The 20,578-nt window shown below is 38.2% G+C and overlaps 1 protein-coding gene across 2 annotated transcripts in view; it reads right to left on the bottom strand.

Moving 5' to 3' along the window:
• Positions 1 to 1,861: 1,861 nt before the first annotated feature.
• The window catches only part of RIMS2 (regulating synaptic membrane exocytosis 2), a 446,152-nt gene continuing 427,435 nt past the window's right edge, over positions 1,862 to 20,578 (bottom strand). For both annotated transcript variants that reach the window (XM_059865145.1, XM_059865137.1), the window contains 5 exons: positions 8,723 to 8,864; positions 7,239 to 7,351; positions 6,364 to 6,465; positions 5,258 to 5,397; positions 1,862 to 4,807 (listed from right to left, as the gene is read on the bottom strand). In XM_059865145.1, the coding sequence (XP_059721128.1) occupies positions 4,589 to 4,807; positions 5,258 to 5,397; positions 6,364 to 6,465; positions 7,239 to 7,351; positions 8,723 to 8,864 (716 nt within the window). In that variant the 3' untranslated portion in view covers positions 1,862 to 4,588. The remainder of the gene's footprint in view (positions 4,808 to 5,257; positions 5,398 to 6,363; positions 6,466 to 7,238; positions 7,352 to 8,722; positions 8,865 to 20,578) is intronic.

Below are 20,578 nucleotides of genomic sequence, written 5' to 3'. Positions count from 1 at the left end.
ATTTCCTCCTACATCAGTAATTGGCTGCCTGCTGCCCTCAGTCCTGATAATTATACAGGCAGTTCAGATACGTCTTGCTACTGAAGGACTATGGAATCCTCATTCTTATTTCTGGCTGCTATGTCTGGATCTGCTTCTCCTAAGCACAGATGCTGTGAAGGTAGAAATTCAACACAAGTCAGTCATCACATTCTGCCTCTGTGTGGCCAATGGGGAAAGAAGGAGAGAGTCTGATGTCCCCAGTGTGACTCATCCCATCCTAAGCAAGACATCAAAAATAGGCAGGTATTAAGCAAACAATGCCAGAAGTTAATTTATCTTTGGTATTAGTAGCAGATAGCTGTAATTTTTTTCCTGCCAGCTAAGCTAGATTCCATAAACCTGTCCTTTGAAGGTGAACCATTTTTGCTGGACACATGTATCTTCTTTCTTGCATTGCTGCTTGGTCCTGGTGAAGCATTGCTGTAAATCCTTACCAAGGAAGGGACAGAGAAGATAGGCACAATTGGAAGCTGATTGTGATATCTACAGCTATGGGGTCTGCTCTTTGCTGCTTGGGTATCAGAGAGGTGAGAATCACACAGAAATGCGCCAAGGGAAGAAGTACAAACTGTTCTAGACTCCCACATAGAATTATCTAACTTGGTGAGGAAACTATGAAATCTATTGCTTTGTCATCTTCTATGCCATATTAAACCTCTATATAAAACCTATTGCATTTTAAGTATTATACAGTTGTGAACAGATATTTGATAGAAGTGGGAAACTGTGAGAATGCAATGGTGTGCTGGTTAGGAGGTGCTGGCCCCATGCTCACCCTCAACATGGTGCCTGATATACTGCTGCTATGCCAGTTCCCACCCAGAGACTTGCCTGACACGCTTGCAACAGCAATGTCAGCATCAGCAGAAGAGGAACCTGCTGGAGTATTAGAGGATTAACACACCAGAAACCTGGGTCTGTTCCTCCAGCAACCCACTTACAGAGACAGTGCAACAAATGGAGTTCCTGCCTTCACAGTCCCCACAACTGTTCTCAGCCCAAAAATATAGTTGCTTGCTTTTTTGGAGGTTTTGTCTCATGACAGTACTGCAGTGCTTTTCTTTCACCTCATATCTGGAAATAAATACACACACTTTGCTGTGCAAACTGCCAGCCAGCCTCTCACTCTTCAGTAAATTTCCAAGTCATAAGTGTTTAAGTTTTGCCTAGTCACCACTGCCTGTGCTGATGCTGCCTCTGAGGGGTCAGGATGATAAATCCTCTGCTCTTCCATCTCCACCCACCCCTCTCATCACTGTAGAGGTGTTGGATCACTGCTCCCTTCTGCAGAGACTGCATGAGACCTTGCAGGCACCACTGTCAGGTGGGCATTCTGTCCTCATTTGTACCCTGCTCATGAAGGAAAAAGGCAGCTAATATTAGGTGGTATCCTGGGATAGGGTGGAACTCTGACTGAATGGTGTAGCCACTGCACAGCAGCTGATGGGACCTCCTCATGGTCTCAGCACACTGAGTGCACTGTTTATATCAGAGTTGGAGCACGTCCTGGCAGCCAGAGCTGGCAGCTTGGAGCCAGCTCCATCCTGGGAGCCGTGCACTGGGCACGTGGGAGCCCGAGGGTGGCCAGAGCACAGAGCCCAGGGCCTGGCTGGTGACAGGCACACCTGGCTCCTGAGCCTGGCAGTGACAGTGGCACCTTGACACTGCCATGTCACCTGCAGCCCTGTGGGAGAAGGAAAGCACACTGCTCTCCAGCTTGCTCTCCAGCTGCGTGAGCTGCTTGCACCAGCCCCACCAAAGGGTGTGGAAGGATGTTGCTGACCACCGTAGAGAAAAGCAACAAAATTATGCACACAAATTCTGTAAAGAAAATGTTTTATTTAAAGTGTTAAATACCATCACCAGAATGAGTTTGATTTACATTAGTTGGTGTTCATTACAGGCCTAATCTGCCCTTTTTTTCCCCAACTGTAATTCCTTTTAACTTTTTAAAACGTACTATTTACAAGACAGCAGTGATCACTGGAATAGTACTATTTACATGACTAAACCATAAGTAGAATTGCAGACGTGTGAAAATTAAAAAAAATACATTAATTTTTTTAAAATAAATACTGCATAATGACAATTATGTACAAACCTTCCATGCGTCATGTCCTTGATTTTAAAATTTGAAATAATTTATAGAGGACTATGCATACAAGAATGTGTGAGCACATCTCACAGCGTCAGGAAAATGGTTATGTATTTTTGTTTAATATCCTAGGGGATATTGTAGACTGTATGTTAGTAGTATTTATTTGCTGCTGGTAGACAGGTGTCTAAATTATTTCAATAAATATAATTTTACCAGTCTGTCTATTAACTGAACAATAATCCATTATATAAACTCTGCAGACAAGACACAATCTCATTTTCTATGATATTGCACAAAGTAAAAGGCATTGTAAGTGATACTGTTATTACTTTTTCCCTCTTACGAGGCATGTACAATTTGTTAATGGGAAACTTCAACAGATTTTCAAATAAAATCAGAATAGTTCTGTGTGGCCATAAAGGTAAATGTAACGTACTTCAAAAATTATTGCAAGATTTCAATATTAAACCTTAAGTAGGTATTAAAGGCATACAAAGACCCAGGAAAAAGAAAAAAAAGAAAAGGATATTTTGTTATTAAACATTAGCCAGTTACATTCCCTTTAAAGAACTTAATGAGAAGCTTGAACTTGCAGCACCACCCAATGGTAGTTACTGTCTGCTACAAAACCCGGGGTTCTGAAGATCCATTGACTGCAGTGAGGTTCTGGCAATGGTGTCAAATAGCTGACAGAGTGGTACTGAGAAGCTTTCTTTAAGGCTATTTTACCAACCAAAGACTGATACTTTCCAGACTGATATTATCTAATTATGTCTTTTGCAACGCAAATGTAATTCATGAAAATTGAACTTTACAGCAGAAGAACTGTATGGATTTGTAACCTTTGTTGCTTCTGTTATTTCAAAAATGTAGCAATCAATTTGGTTTAGTGCAAATAAAAGTGCTTAAATTTGTTTCCTAAAAATCAGTCAGGTACTTAATTTTTCCTCTTTCCAAAAACCTTCAAGAAATAATAGTTCAGTCTTTGAATGAAAGATGCTGGTGCTGAACACAAATTTATTGAAGACATCTTACAATGGCCACATGATTCCAGTATTTTGCTGTAGAATTCAATTTGAAGGTGAGAAAAAATGAAAATAAGTTACCATGCACTGTACAATAAATTGCAAAATTTCAAATATCTTCTTTATCAAATACATGCTGAATTACATTAATGTACTCCCAAGCCATGTTGCAAAATCCTTTTCAACATGCTTGAAAAAAAGTAAGCTCTTAAACAATATTTTTCTCAAATAATTCAGAAATGCAGAACAATCTGCAACCCTGAACCAAATATGGGGCATAAGACAGTAATAAGTCAAAAGGTAGCCATTTTAGAATATGCTGATCATCCTGGGAGGTAGAGGGGGGAAAAGAGCAAAAGGAAGAAAGGAGAATGGGAGGAGTAATAGAGAAAGAAGGAGGTAAAAGAAGTGTACAATTTGCACATTATGTTGAACTTTACAAGGCTTGTACCTTTTACATTTAAATAAATTTAATATATTACACTTATTTCTTGTCACATAAACAGAATTTTAAATATTTGCTAGAAATTATTTTTTTATTTTTAATATAAGTCTGCAAAAACACAGACCATGACTGGTTTAAAGAATGATAAACGTGGTGTGTCTTTGTATCACCCTGTTGCATTCTCTTCCTTTTAAAACCATGCACTAGTGAAATTTATCTTTAAAAATAATATAAACTGTTGAAAATGGCTGATTTATTCTTTCTTTTTTTTTTTGCAAGTTGCAGCCCCAAGAAAATAATTTAAGTGTTCAGCTAAATCTGTGTCCATGCAAAAAAGTTTCTTAATTTCATACAGTACAGTATATCCACAGAACTTTATTTTTTAGAGAGTCCATCATGTCTGGGGTTTCACCGAGTGAACAGCTGGAGGTCTGAAGCCCGCCACTTTAAGTCTTGAACCTTTTCAATATGAAGTTTTCAGATCCCAAGCAACTGCTGCAAGTGCCAGTTGACTTTTCCAGCATCCTTAGATTCTTCTTTTCTTCCAATGCCTGCTAATCCACTGACTTGTAACGTGGCTCCATGGGAGGGTAACTCCGTTTCTGTGGCATAACCAAACTTTAGGAGGGGAGGGCAGATAAATAAAGAAAAGGGAGCAACAAAACAGATATGCCATTGAAAAGGACTTTTGTTGCATGAAACAGATTGATTTTTTTTAGTTTAGTCCATGGCTTCAGATTGGACCAAAACTGAGTCCCTGAACTCCAAACCTATCAGTTCTTCATGATTTCAGTCCATCACCTGAGGGCCTTCCGTAGGGCACAATGTGTGCAACTTCCTTGAGAACACAGGATCGCGTTGCAGCCCTAGAAACAGGCTCAGAAGACACAACATTAAGCATGCAGTGTTACCAGGGTTTGCGACCTGTAATTTTATTTTTTTGTAACGCTGGTTGCTATGACAACAGTTTCACAGCTGCTATGAGCGAGCATACGAAGGTCCTGTTGAACTTTCAAGAGATGATTGGGAAGCTCTTCTAGTGAGAGGAGCTAAGGTTGGGTCTACTAGGGAGGAAGGAGGGAAAAGTTTGAACCACCCAATCACCATGTTGGACAGGTCCAGTTCATCTAAAAGTATCTGTGCCACTCCCATAAAGGATTTGTGATCCATACGTCCATAGTCTCCCCAAACAATTATCTGTTAGGTAAAGAAACACAAGAAAATAGAAACATTTTAGCAAAATTAAAGATTAAAAAGTCAAAAACTTTAATCTGATTTGTCAAAAATCTCTGCTTATTTAATTACAGTAGGGAATGAAATATCCAACTGCTGCCACAGTTTAGTTCTGTGATGCAGTGACAGACATGATCTGGGCACAAACAGTTATCCACAATATCCAGAAAAAGCCCAGTGAGAGGAGCCCATACATACAGCAGAAGCAAAAATAATCTATAGCTCACTTTTGCTCCCTTCTACTTGCATACTCAGTTTTTACTTGCAAAAACAGCTATTACTGTTGTGTTTATCTGCTCAGCAAGTATATAAAATATGAGCATTTACTGCCAAATGAAACCTGAAAGAAGTTTGAAACTCATTCAGTGAAAACTGTACAGGTGATAGGTTCAGAGGAATATTTATGCAAATTACCTGTAAAACTTTCCCTTGGGGACTTTCTTCGAATGATAGAAGTTGCTGATAAAGTGGTTCCAGCGTTTTTCTTGCTACCTTTGTTTTCTTTTTGGCTATGCAGACTCCATTTTCTAATAGATACACCTTTACATATGGTGCTTAGAAGAATGAAAATAGAGAACAGTAGGTAAAGAAGAAGTCCAGGTTTTTTTTGTGTAACACACACACTTTCTATCACCATATAAAAATCTGCTTTTAAAGGATATATAACTTATAAGAACAAATCTCCACAAGCAATATTAGCAATTACTCCCATACAAAGCATCCATGCATTTTCTTTACTGTTCTCCATTACTGCGTATTTTTTTCTTGACTTCTTTTGTATGTCTCTTACCATGAAACAATTCAGATTTTGACCTGAACAAATCAAGTATTCCTATATATAGCATCCCTATACTGTACAATATGCAAAATAGGCCTATTAAGTAAATGCCAGACTTGCAATGACTTTGGTGGAATCTGGATCAATGCTCCAAATTGTTAATAATTTAAAATTATCTACAAGGTGAAAATCAGTGAAGAAAGGACTCTGACACAATTTCTATTTTGGCAGAAGAGCTTGCTAAAAATATCATTATATTGTCCTTTTCACATAGTGTTACAGGACATCAGATTATAAAATAAGGAGTAAGTATCAAATATTGGTCTACTTTTTGAGTAGATACCTATTCCACATCTCTTGATTCCCTCTTCATTCCTGAGACTCCTATTTAAAATCTTCAGAATATACTTTTCTTCCTACACCATAACTAAAGATGCCTTTGCTACTACTGAAAATACTTCTGGGTCTTATGGCAACCTGATTTTTAATTTCCTCCTAAAGTAGGGCTGATTTCTGGTGTATCATTTAAATACAGTATGCATTTCAGTATACAACATTATAACCTACTGGGACTTGAACTTGTTAAGAGTTGGCAAAGCTGAACAGAAAAGCCACAGACCTTTTTGGCAGAATGCTATTCTCAGAATCATAGAATATACTGAGCTGAAAGGGCTCCATTATGATCATCGAGTCCAAGCCCTGGCCCTGTGCTAAGATTGTTACTAAGGTTTTTCCTCCTTACCTGGCAGTGTCTTTGAACCTGGTTTTACAACAAGGCCACGGGCTCGGATTATTTCTACTTCCAGTTGTCCTTTCTTATCCATCATTCCCACCTGAATATCTCCTAGATAACAAAAGAAATCCCAGCATTGCAATTCAGATCTAGTTTAATATATGAAATGTTGAAAAAAATTCTAGGATGAATATGTGCTGACTTGCATCACCTGTTTTCCATCAGTAAGTATGATCTGGATTTTAACACTACTATGTAATTTAATATTTACCCTCTTCACTGCTGTTTATGTTAGTAAACAATTTAAAACCTCTGCAATGACACCTTCTCTCTCATCTTCCATGCCTTTATTACTTCAAATTAATTTCTATTCCCTAAGAGTTTCATATTAAAAAAAAAGGCAGCAAGGGAGTTCCCTTGCAAAAAGCACCTCTGTAAAACTTTTTTTACATGATTAAACCATAAGTAGAATTGCATGCCTCTTCACCATGCCTCTAGTTAAAGACAAGTTATGAAAAGATAACTTGTGAATATCCAAGCCTGTAAACACAATAATAACAAATATTTTGCACCTAAACTACCAATTTTTATACAATATTATCCAAGTGATTCAGAGAAAAGTTTGGTCTCATTAGGCCCATTTTAAAGATGGAAAACTGAAGAAGAGGTAAAAGGCTGAACTTTTCAAAACAACTTTCTACTTCTGCATGTCTTTATAAGCATCCATGATTATATTCAACTTTGGCCGAGGTTACAGCTTTGGTCTTAACTGAGATGTTCAAAACCACAAGAGGAACCATACTTAAAGGGACTCTAGATAAATTTTATGTTCTAATTACCTGAACAAATAGAATATGTCATACCTAGAGGGCATAAACACTTACCCATTGATGGCGTTGCCAATGTCTGTCGTCCTACAAGCTGGGCAGGACCAAGTCCATCCAGAAAATCACTGAACTGGCTGTCTGCAGCCAACCTCACACCAGGGAAGATCAAACTAGAAACAATATTGAAAAATAAACCAAACAAAAATACATTTAAATTTGCCCTTTGTTTGTGTTTTTATTTCTTTGGTTGGTTCTTGTTTTGTTTTGGCTTGGGTTTGTTTTTTGTTTTCTAGATGTTTTGCACTTAATGTTTGTGGGTTTGGTAGTACTGTAAAGAACTTACAAAACAATTACTGTAATTTTTGAAATCCCACAGTGTTCAACAAGCAGCAATTCAGCCTCCAGCATATAACAAATAGGTAAAGAAAGCACTCTCCTCAGTAATTTCCAAATTTGTATTCTTCCATCATGTTCTCCTTTTCTAGCGCATTAAAGACCACTATTAATCAGCACTGATACGAGACCAGTTCATTAAGATACTAAGACACACCCTTACCAGTGATTAAGTTACATGAAGGTTACATTGCTCACAAGTCTCAGTTACTGTGAATTCAATGGTTAAATATCAAATGTACACAGTGAAATGATGACATCAGACCAAATACTGATTGCTATTTTCAAAATCGCCATTCATTCAAATTATTTTGTTGAAAATGTCTTTGAGAATGATGTCTATTCAATAACAGAACTGAAATTCCTTGTGGCAAATGACCAAAGTTACTTAAAATTAAAATGCTTGCCATAAATTATCTGTGACCCATTACAGAGCAATAAGAACTAATGAAATTTGTAATGACCAATCATTAAGAAACGTCAATTTCACATGCATATAGTGCACCAACTTGGAAACATTACATATATTGTGCAGCATAGATGGATTGTCCAGTGCTGTGAACACCACTAATAAATCAACCCTCAATAAGACTTTTCTGGGCAATGTCTCAGACACATCACTCGGAAGATTTTAACTTGGGCTTTTATGATGCTATGATAACCATGATAGATGACTGACTTGTACTTCTGCCCAGACAATTTCTTCAGGTTAAAAGCAGCAGAATCTTTGAAAAACTCTTGAGGCCAGTGACCTGGAAATGCTCTGGAAATGCTTTGCTCTGCATAGCTCTGACATATGCCAGGAGTTTTTGGAAGAGAACTTATCCGTATCTGTGTTTTATCTCGTGTACTGCACCTGCTTCCCCTCCTGACACACCTCATAATGATGATCTGACCCACCACGTGCCCTTTTCATGGCACAGAAGAAATGATCCTCCTCCTTCCTGCACCAACAGGGGGAGACTCTTTTCAGTCACAGGGCAAGATTTAGGTTTAGTCCATCAATGACACTGGCTTGTGAAGGGAATTCTGACTGAACAGGACCTACAGCACTCACTGTGCTTCTCTCTAACAACCAGTTTCATGGAGAAAAGGCCCCCAGCTTCACGGAGAAATGTCAGGAAACCACAGCTGTAAATGCTGCTTACTTTCCCTCAGAGCTGTAGCTGTTCATGCTCCCATCCGTTGACTCCCGGCTCGCCTGGCGAGTCATCCAGTTCCTCATCTCCACGGCCAGCCCTGTCTCCGTGCTCCTCTGGACGGTGCTCCGCAGCTTCTTGCCCCCTGCTTCTGTTGGAGACAAAAGAGAAGCCCCCATGCCACTGTGCTGCCACAGCTGGGCAGATGTGCACACCCCTGCTCCACGTGGCACAGACAGTCAGAGCCACAAATTAATGACCTGTAACAGAACTTCCATTCAAAATGCATCAATTTTTTAGTAACAGGAAAACAGCATCATCAATCTCTTTACTGGATCTTAGTTCTGTCACCACGTGCTTTCCAAGGTCACACAACACAAGCCTGCCCACGGAGGTAACTAGATTTAAACAATCCATAGTCTAGCGTGTTTAAAATGTATTTTCCCTGTATGAATAAATCCCTCTTAGGAATTCAATTAAAATGTTACCATGATGTCAAAACCTGAAGAGAAATGTTCTAATTCAGATGGATTATTGTTTTAAAAGCATTTGGTCATTATCTCCTAAATCAAGTTACAGATATCCATTAGTGAGGTTAGTAAATTAAAAATCAAGAAGCCTTCCTATGTTTTCTTCTCTATTCACTAACTGGTAAATTTAAATTTATGTTTAAAATATCCAGTATTTTTATGCACAATAAGAAACTTTATTATCACTTTCAAGAATAACATTTTTTCTATTTGCATGTTTATTTTACTTAGACAAGGGAAAATATTCAAACAATATAATAGCATTTTAGTGTAGGAATTTTGATCAAGACCTCAACTGGATGCAATGAGTAGGAATGAAGCCTCAGTTTTTCTTTCATGAATAAGATAGCCACTCCATGTAATTTCTGAATTTAAATGCTGTTCCCTGCAATGGGGCAAGGAATTCTGCATACTTATTTCTTTCAGTCTGTTCTATACACCTCTGAGTGCAGCACAGTGATGTATAATATACCAATATTATAAAAGAAAAAAAAAATTTAAAAACACTACAATAATAACAATTCTTAAATACTGATACAATGAGAGTAGAGCAATATCCACTATCTTAGGATATCAATGGACTCAACTTCCTTGTGCAGTTGCTTGTAGCATCTGGTACTCCTTACACCACCTCTGCCTTATCAAGGTCAGAAGAACTTCTGGACTTGTGAGGATGGTGAAGCTTTAGGGATTTGAAAAAGGAAATGAGCAAAAGGAGGAGATTGTCCTGGGATGAGGACTATCACACCCCAGGAGAAATGTGTGAGCACAGGGACTGGCTTAGAGTAAGAGATCTGCACCCTTGGACAGGGAATGGGAGAGAGACCTCAATTTCCATGTGTGCACCCATTGTCACTGCCCTACAGGCTGCAGCGTGGGTTGAAGTCTCCAGGCCCCTCAGTCAGGAGGAATATTAGGTCAATGAAGAACATGAGAAATGTAGTGATGTGGGAACTAGACACCAAAAATACCTTGAAAACCACCGCCTCCTTGTCAAGAAAGATTAATAACTTCGCAATACTTAGCAGCAGTGAGACATTTCTACAGCAGTATCATGAGTGGTTCAAATCATATTGCTTATTAAAAGCCTTTACATATTCCTTAAGACCATCACTTTGAATCAGTACATACAAATAGTAATAATAATAGAAGCAAAAATTTTCCTCTAGAACTTCAGCTACACAAATGAATTCAGTACACAGGAGAATGAAAAAATAAATTTTATTGCATCAAAATTACTTCTAAAAATGCCCATCAATGCCTGATGTAAGAAATGTAAATAAAAGAGGCACCAGGCTACTACAACATACAAAAAATGAAGGTCAGAAATCAACAGTTTCATTACTTTTGGGTTGCCCCATTCCAAGTGCCTGCTGGTTTATTATTTATATTCAACTAGTGAAAGCTGGCAGCTGACTTCCAACAGTGGTTCAGAGGTGTTCTAAAATACAAGGACTCATTTCAAAGAAATATTCCCACCAACTGCCAGAAAAATATTGTGCTGTAGCTTTGTAGAAAAGGTACACTGCATCACAGTAACACGTGAAAGGCATACAATTCTAAAGCTCCACAGGACGTTACTCTTCTGTTCTAAGAACTCTTTTGATGAGCAAGCATTCATTTTCATTCATCCTCATTGAATGATGGTCATTCTCAATTCATTATTGCAAACATGAAGCTCCTAATGCAAATTTAAAAGAACACCTCCATCTTGCATGATTCTTCAGTATCTTCATACATCTTCCAAAGATTTGGGAGTTTGGGAGAAATATATGCTCAGCTGTGTAATACATGAAGGAGTATATAGTAACTTTTATTCATTTGTAAGGCAGATTTTTTTTCTGAACTAGAAATGCAAGTCTGTATGCCTTCATTGTAAAAAAACAGAATAAAAAACTAAACATAACGACTGCAGACCAATTTACTGAGAAATTAAGGCAGAACTCATGCAACTGCCATTCAAGTCTTCATAGAGACACACATGTTTACAACATCCCTCTTAAGCTTAATTTAAAGCAGTTTCACTTTCCCACATTCATTTAACTGAAATAAGTGGTCTGGTTCACATGACAACAGGCACACAAAGGTTCAGCTTTGATACAGCATGATAGTTAGATGTGTAGTATATCCAACTTTTGTATAAGTACAAGTGGTAAACAGTAATTACTTTGACCTTAACACAGAATTTAAGAAGGGCTGAAAGGAGGTTATGTGAATAACTATTTCCCAGTTTTCAATAGAAAAAGGCAGTGCTCTTGAATGGTCTCCAAAGAGAAAGATCTGACCTTTCATCAATAAAGCTCCTAATCATGATGCTGATGCTTCTTGAAGTAAGAATTAAAGATTTTAACAGCAAAATGGCAACTTGGAATAAATTAACAGAATACCCAGATCTGGGTGGTGTGACTCCTGAGCCACTGCTTTTGACATGAATATTCTTTCAGATGAAACTTGCCTAAACTAATACATAATAATACACAAGAAATATCCCCACTTGATTGCCCCCAATACTAGCAATGTATTTGTCCCGGGAAAAATATTAATAAATCAAAAATAATCCTACAAGTCCTCAAACTATTTAAAAGCAAAGAGAGTATTTGTTTCATCCATAATTTATGTTTCATAAATTCAGCATTAAAAAATTAAAAAGGTTTCAAGCAGCAATGAAACTACAAAGCAGCTACTCAGCTTAAAAAAATAGCCTTTGGTGCCATACTTCCAAGCTGTAGCTGGTAGAGCATCTGATTGAAGATCATATCACTCTACTAAAGCCAAACTGTTTTCCTCATTCCTGCCTGGAAATTGAAACCTCCTCTCTTGTGTTAATTCAACTATTCATGTGGCTGCATTCCATACTGGACCCAAATCAAAAGGAACAAACAAAAAAAATATTATTTAAAGTTGTTCTTTTTCTTTCAAGATGGATAATTTTGGAAAATATATTTGTCAAGACAAGCATATAGCTGAATAAACCCAACTAAGGCAGTAGTAACCTCTAGCTACACAAGTAACTTGGGAATGTACCACTCACTCAGAAATAACTATCTAACTGGTGTCACTGTAAAAGTGGAGGTTGGTTTTATAATCATAAAGGATATATATACTTATACACTCATGTTATGCATGCTGTTTTAATCTTACCAAATGAAAAGATACGGAAATGAGAGCTTAGAAGTGTACTTTTTTGTTACATTGCTGAGTACCTACAATCAAAATCATTTTACTCATCGCTTAGAAGTGTACTTTTTTGTTACATTGCTGAGTACCTACAATCAAAATCATTTTACTCATCATTTCCTAAACTCTAAAAAATAACATTGAAAATGTTCTCCAAATTGTATAAGCTAATTGCCCTAGCAAAAAGGAATTTCTCTCAAGTCCCTCAACAAAATATGGAATATATTATCTGAAAAACACTAGCTCAGATCCTTGCAGCCATATCGTAAGGAGTGGAATAAATTACCAGAAATAATTGCAGTGGTATTTATGAAAGCACACTCATTCTTACAGTTAATCACACTGGTAATTTAACTAATATGGTTACTGCAAATAGACTCCGCAGGCCACATTTTCTAAGTTATGCACAGAATTATTTGTTCCCACAACTCAGAGTGCAAATCACTTACAAATTAGGGATGCAAAACTACTGATACAAGCTTCAATAGCAGATGAAGAGAAGTCAAAAACTGCAGTGAATGCAACAGATTACCTTCCATCATCTGGGATCCAGCCAGATGAAATCCGCTGCTGGTGGTGAGAGTGAGAGCTCTCAGCTTGCTCTTGGCGGGAGCTTCCTACAAAGGCTTCCCAGCAGGCACAGAGCCAAGAAAAGACAAGGCACAGGCCCAGGCAGGCTGGCTATGCCAGTCCCCAGCTGGTATGTGATCTCTTGGTAGGACTTGTAGGGAGTACAGAGCAGCTGTGGCTTCAGAAACACACCTAAGCACTTGAGGTGGCTCTTCTCTGCTCTCCCCACCTCATCGGAAAAGCTGCACAAAAACTCCTACAGCATTGTCATCTGAACTCAGGAGTTACATCCACAAAGAGAATAAGCTGCCTTCAAGTGACCATTTTTTAAGACTAAAATGATTTACATACCTAGTTACCTGCTCCAGATATGTTAACAACTGGCTAGATAAAAGACAGTCTAAGAAAATTTGAACCTACAGAAGAAAAGGGGGACAGGGTAGGTCTCAAATTCCCTTGCAGCTGCACAGCTGTTTCTGGAGTAGCCCAAATTTTGTTTGCACTGAACAAAACATTTAGCTCTTGTTGAAGCACTAGGAAGCACAGCCAAGTTATTTCTTTCTCTGTGTTACCCACAGACCCCAAGGAGAAGACACAGTTTAGGATCTATTCATTTAAGCAGGATTTGGGCAACACATATTCCATTGCCACTTGAGTTTGAGCTCATTTCACTGATTCTCATAGGCCAGCACTAACAATCAGTTTATGAAGTTTTGTGTTACAGTCCCTCCAATGGACATTTTCACAGCGCATGCTGTCAGCACTTCTGAAACCCAAAGAGCATTTCAGAGCCAGGGGAAACTGTAGTCAAGGGCTTTCTCTCACTTATAAGGAAGAAAGGAAGATCTGCACTCTAGTTCCTGCTTCCATGAGTACCTGAATGTAAAATACTGATAAATTTTACATTTTAAATACTGACTAGGACAGGAATGGTCTGCACTGATATGCCCAAAGCAGAGCTGCCTTCAGCAAGAAAGCTCTTCAGTATGGGAGCAGCCAGGTTTGGAGAGTGTGAGAGAGTCTGGGCTGAGAGTGTCAGTCTGCCCCATGCATTTTTAAATTTCTTGGGAGGCCTTACTGGTTTTTCATTTTTGGTCAAGAAACTCTTTTTCACTCTTGTCCTACTCTTTTTGTTTCTTCCTCTGGCCATAATGGAGGCATGGCTAATCAAGATAACACCTAAGAAAATGTAAAACAGAGAACTGAATTAAATAATCAACAATAATTAACTGCAAAGCTGTTGCTTGCACTCCTGGTCAAAGGCTGGTATAGAAGATTTGGCATGCCATTCCTGATGAATTTCCTACAGGACCCAAGAGGCATCATGAATCTCATTTGTTCCTGGCCAGATTGCAGTGTCCTTTGCCTGCATTCTGCTTTTCTGCCATGGCCAGGCTGGTCAAGGTATGTTCAGCCAACTCCCTGCCTTGGTGTGGCCATGTGATGTGAAGTCAGTTTGCCACGTGGCTTCCAAGCAATGCTGTGGTTTAAGGCAAGCACCTGCTCCTTATTCTCTCCCACATCTCAATTACATCTGCCACTGTAATTTCACTGTGCTCTGATGTCCATTCTCCAGTCTTAACTGATCTTCAGCAAAAAATTAAGAGCATCAGAAAAGAGAAACTGGTTTTGTCTGTGTGTGGCACCCATCACTTTAGGATCTTCAACTTATGGTTTTATGTTTCCAAAAAGTTTTTGAAATATTTTTAAAGGACTGAACTGTAAACAAAGAGCTGTTTTCCTGCATGCACAATAAGTACTTAATGTTCCTAAAACTTTAGTTACATTTCTATTACTATTCAGAATCACATGCTACATATAAAAAGGATGAATAACCATCTTAAACACCCTATGGTTTGTTTTCAGTATCTGTGCTAAGTAACACTCCTGGTAATCCCAAGTAACTATATACAGCATCAGAATCATTGTGTATATGTACAGTATATACAGCCCAGAGGTCTGATGCTTGGCTGTTCCCTTGACAAAGAATTTAGCCCTGATAAGAGAGGCTGTCCAGGGAATCAAAACTAATTCACCACAGCTGTAAGGAAGAGTACGGTTGGTGCTGATGTAATTTCCACTTCTCTTTTGGTTATTTGGCTCTGATTATATATCAACAAACAGGCTATGCAGGTCTGGTTGGATCCTTTGTTTTTCAGGTGCTGATTACAGATCTTGACAGTGAGACGCAGATCAGGAATAGAACTACACACAGCCACTCAGGCCCTTCCAGCACCACTGCAGAGGTCTCTGTTACTGATAAGGCCATCAGTTTTCTAGGTGTGGTCTGAGGATTTACCTGCCAAAAGCCATTTACCTGCTGTAAACCTGAACACAGAGATGGGACAACAAAAAGCACGTTTTTGTAGCCCACAGCTGTATCTCCCATGAAACAAGTTACCCGAATGAACAGATCTTCAGGAGCCCTCCTGAAGACCAGAGTGTTATGACTCTGGTTAGACCAGTTATGATCTCAACACAGGTAAATGTTCTTATCATTCAAATTTAATAGGTCTATAATAATTTGTGTATATTTTGTGCATGTGTCAAAACAGAATGGTAGCATTTTATATCCACTTTATAAATCCTGCACAACAATCTATATAACTGTAAAAAGTGCAAAGGAGTGGGAAATCAGTCTCATCCCCAATCTATTAAAATCCTGAAAAACAGAGAAAGTAATTTTGTGAAATTACATTCTAATTTTGTATACCTTTTATGTAAAGAATACAAATGTACAACTAGATAGGTGTACACCTTCATCACAGGAACTCTTCACATCCAGTCTCTGATTTTGCCAATGACAAAGGATCATCCAAAGTAAACAGAAACCATTTCTGCAGTTTTAATAGGTAAATGATTTTCATGTTTACATGGACATTCAATTTTCTGGATGTATACCATTCTTATGTATTTTTAATAAGCATTATTTATGTATTTTTAATAACCATTATTTCATGCAGTGTCAAGAGCAGATAAAAAATGCTTAAGCAGCAAAGAGTCCATATATTGAGGAGCTTAGAATTGCTTTTTTTTTTTTTTTTTGCATTATATGAAGTAAGATATTCTTTCTAAATATGGAATAATGGCAGTAACACTATTCTTTATCCCAACCTCTATTATTTTTATTGTAGCAAGGGTCATTGCATACACTATCAGACAGATCTGGGCAGCATTTTTGAATGATGTAGCAAATGTGTTGAAACAATTCAACACCCTCTATTAAGGCTTAATGAGGTAGATGGTGCCAAGAACTTGGATGGCTACTGAGATTACACAAATTAGAAACAGCTCTTCCTCCATTGCTTTGTCTAAAATGAATAATGATCCTATGCAAATACCATTATTTAAATAACCACAGTTCACAAAAAACAGAGCAGATTTCACACTGAAATGACCTATTTTCAAACTACTGCTCTTAAACATTTACCTCTCCAAACTGAAACAATGACAACACAGTGCATTGCTGTTCTGACTACATTCTTGACCTTGACACTGAAAAATGACAATTACAGCACACAGATACGAGACAGGTTTTTACAGAGGTTTATGTAGGTACCACCAGAGATGCAACCCATCATACACTGTAGCTTCACTGCTGCTGCCACAGCCATATCTGAATTATCTGTCAGCTATTCAGGTACATGCTGCAGTGTAACCAGCAGCTCAGAAGAGAAACACAACTGTAAGACAAATGCAGCTTTAAAAATCTACTGGGCATTTCTAACTTTTTTCTACTTTTCCCTTAGCTTTCCAGAACACGTGATTTTTTTTTTTTTTTGGTCATGCTCTTTACTTTGCCAGCAACAGTATAGTTTTTTCTATGCTTATTTTTTTAAAGGTATTATCAATTTTGGCATCTACAGCCACTTCATTAGTATAGTACCTGAGTATAACTGGTAAAAACACTTGTGACTTGCTTTAAATGCCTGCTATACTGCCTCCACCCTCAAACTCAGCCCATGGAGCTGCAGAAATGGGACAGAACCACCACCATGATGGAAAGGCTGACTTGGGTCAGCCCTGAACTGTGCCCTAACAGCAAACAGAAAAAATTATCAACTATAAACTTAAATGTCATGCAGATTCTTACAGAACAATTATTATTGCATATTCAGAGTGCTTTTTATTCTCCAAGATGAGCGACCCCACCACTGCATGCAATGTGTATCTCTGGTGTGTTAGCATCAATTGAGCCAAGATCTTTAAAGGTTCCTCTCTTACAGGATAACCTGTCACAGGGCATTATACCCTTCTTTCACATCCTTCCTTGGCTCTGCCTATGAACATTCCACATAAACAAGGTCATCTTTACCACCAAGGCTAAAATGTAGGCCAATTCCCCCAAGATGATGTAGTTATTTTCGTTTTCTTCATAGCCTGATACTCCTATATTACTTTATTCTTTTTAAGATGGTAATTTTAAAGGATAACTACTTCATGTGCAGAATTCTCTTCACTTTAGTAATTACTGTGCTAATGAATTTATTGTTACTACTTCCCCCTTTTTCTATTTCTGGTCAAATTATTGTCTGCTTGTTATTGTCTACTGGGACCTCCAGAGGGACACTGTGATCTGGCGGTCTAACCACAGGAATAGAATCCAGGAACTGCTGAGTTTTATTCCAGCTGTACCAATGTGCAGTGATTAATCAGTGAGAAATGCCACTGAAGCCATTACCAGTGCTCAACTGAGCAGCTCAGTGTACCTTTAAATAAGTCCTGAGTCTTCACTCAGGGGCAGCACTCCCGCTGACACCTATGTGGGATCCAGCAACCCCTCCAGCAAGTTTCCCAGCTAATTATCAGCCAGGTGACAGGAGAGTACAATGTGCTTCTATTCCTGCTCAACTCCTGCAGAAACACCCAGATACTTCTTCCAGTAGACATCAATATGCAAATCTGTAACGTAACTTCTCCTCAGCTAAGGCAACTAATTTTTGCTATTTTTGGCATGATTGTCTTGGACTCAAGAACATTCTGTGGCTTTTTTTTTTTAAATTGCCTTTTGTTTTTCTAACATACTGGGAGACCAAGATGCTTTCCAGTTCTTTCTGAATTAATTTATGTCTTAAATTATCATAAATTATCTCTTGAATTGTCTTCAGCACCTGCAAAGCATTTGGCTTTCCCCTTCAATCTCACAGCTTCACTACCACCCAAAAACTTCAGTAAAGGAAGATATTAAATTGAAATATACTCCCTTTTGGTGGGCATAGTTCTGTATACAGACCTTGCCACGACCAGCAGCTCCACAGCTGCACTCCTGGCAATGTGCTATTTAACTGTTCATAACATCACCTCAGTGTAAATGCAAATCAGAAGTGAAGTATAAAAAGGAAATCATAGTGAAAATTTATTACAGTAAACAATACACAGTGCAATTTGAGAAAGCACCAAGCTACCAGTCCCACTCATAAAAACAGACATAGGCTTTCTAGTGATTACATCATATGAGCTGAGCCTCTCTTCTTTTCTCTGCATGTTGGATAACTTTACTTCTTCTCCAGTAAGCTTCTTGTACATAAGAATTCATTCGCTCAGTTGTTCATGGGAAAGTGTAGTACACTCGGGCACTACTTGTAAAAATATCACATGCTTTGTACTATGACTACACAGACATCTAAAAGGATATCACACACATTTATAGTGGAAATTCTCCTATCTTTTGACAATCATAAAATTTCTTTAACTTCAACAAAGCCAAGATTTCACAAAAAATATGAATGCTTCAAGAGCATTCATACAGATACTGATTTGTACTCTGTCCCCATACCTCTTCAACAATTTCCATATAATTTAAGTCTGTTCTAAGTGGTATTTACCACTAATTCTTACTTCAGTATGTAGGCCATACATTTTATCATCAATGAATCTAACAAAATAAAATGCAAAAGACATCTCTAAAATCCTCAATGCTTTGAAAACATAAATAGTTTTCTCTGGCACCATGTTAGCCCTGTGTTAATACATGCAGACATGCCAGAAGGAAATGGATGATGCAAAGAATTTCCTTCTAAGACCTTTTACTAGATGTGGCTAAGAGTAATAAACTCCTAAATAATGAATGTGCATAAACTTGAAGGATTCATCTCAACTGATCAGCAGGTAAGAAATGGTATTTTAAATAGCAGCTCCCTGTACTGCAAACCTGGCCAACCATGTCAAGTTTAGGCTTAGCCATGCCAAATTCCTCTGCAATGGTGAGGCCACACTTTGAGTACTGTGCTCAGTTTTGGGTCCTCCAAGGACACTGAGGTGCTGGAGGGTGTCAGAAAGGCAACAGTGCTCTAAAAACCACATCTTATGAGAAATAGCTGAGGGAGCTGGGCTTGTTTAGCCTGGAGGAGACTCAGGGGGATCTCATCACTCTCTACATGCACCTGACATGAGGCTGCAGTTAGGTGAGGTTCAGTTTCTTCTGCCATGCCTGCAGTGAGAGGATGAGAGAAAATAGCCTTAAATTGAGACAGGGGAGATTCAGATTAGATACTAGAAACAAAAATTCACTGTTGGGGTGGTCAGGCATTGGAATGGGGTGCCCAGGGAGTTGGTGGAGTCACCAGTCCTGGAGGTGTTCAAGAGGTGTCTGGATCTGGCTCTGGGTGATGGGGTTTAGGGGTTACAGTGACAGTGCTGGGTGGACAGCTGGACTGGATGTTCTTGAAGGTCCCTTCCAACCTTGATGATTCTATGATTCAAATTCATGGCTACTAGCAAACAGCAGCCTTTACACAGCCCACTTCTTCGGTACATCACAGCTTGGATGCCAGGGCTTAAGAGGTCTCCTTTAATCAGCTGACATGTAAAGGGATCTTCTTAATCATCATGCTCAAAAATAGCCTCAAAAATTATTAATTTCTTGTATTGAGTTACTTGCTACTAAATTACTTCTGAACTTGACAGTACTCATATTCTTTCACACTAAAAGATACACCTCTGGACCAGTATATCCACTTCAGCAGTTAATAAAAAAAGTCTTCAAGAGAGTATCTCAAATAAATGCCTCAACAGGTCAGATTTTCTAGATTTTCTATTTGTATTAAAAATATGACTGAGTGTGAAATGAAAAAAAAAAAAAAAAGAAGAAAAAGAAAAGCACTCTTGTAACAGGTTATCTTTTTTTAAGCTATCCACTACATGTAGAAATAATTACATCATGAGGACAGTTAACTTATGAAGTGGGTTTGACACCTTTTTCAGGTTAAACTGTAAAAGAACATTTGTATGTGAACATGGGAGTATGTACCACAACCACTTTAATTACATTACATCAATATAATTGTATAAACACTCGTAAGACAACAAATTCCATTTTGAGTGCAGAGGTGACTTGCCATCCAGAAAACACATCACAATTTTTTCTTTCTAATCCCACTGAGAACACTTGGCAAATGATCTTTGTCATGTCATGCCTGCCATTCCCTCAGTAACCTGGTATGACTAAATTGAGGTAGGAGAAACTCAAATCCATAAAAAACTGCATAGCACTTCCATTTCTAATTTTTTCATGGGAATTATTGGAATGCATTTTCAAGTGTAGCCTAAACTAAACAGGATCAGATAACATAAATCAACACAATATGTG

This window comes from Haemorhous mexicanus, chromosome 1 (genome assembly GCF_027477595.1).
Source record: "Haemorhous mexicanus isolate bHaeMex1 chromosome 1, bHaeMex1.pri, whole genome shotgun sequence".
Lineage (NCBI taxonomy): Eukaryota > Metazoa > Chordata > Aves > Passeriformes > Fringillidae > Haemorhous > Haemorhous mexicanus.
Note: the sequence above shows the minus strand (reverse complement) of the source record. Positions and strands in the feature narration are given on the sequence as shown.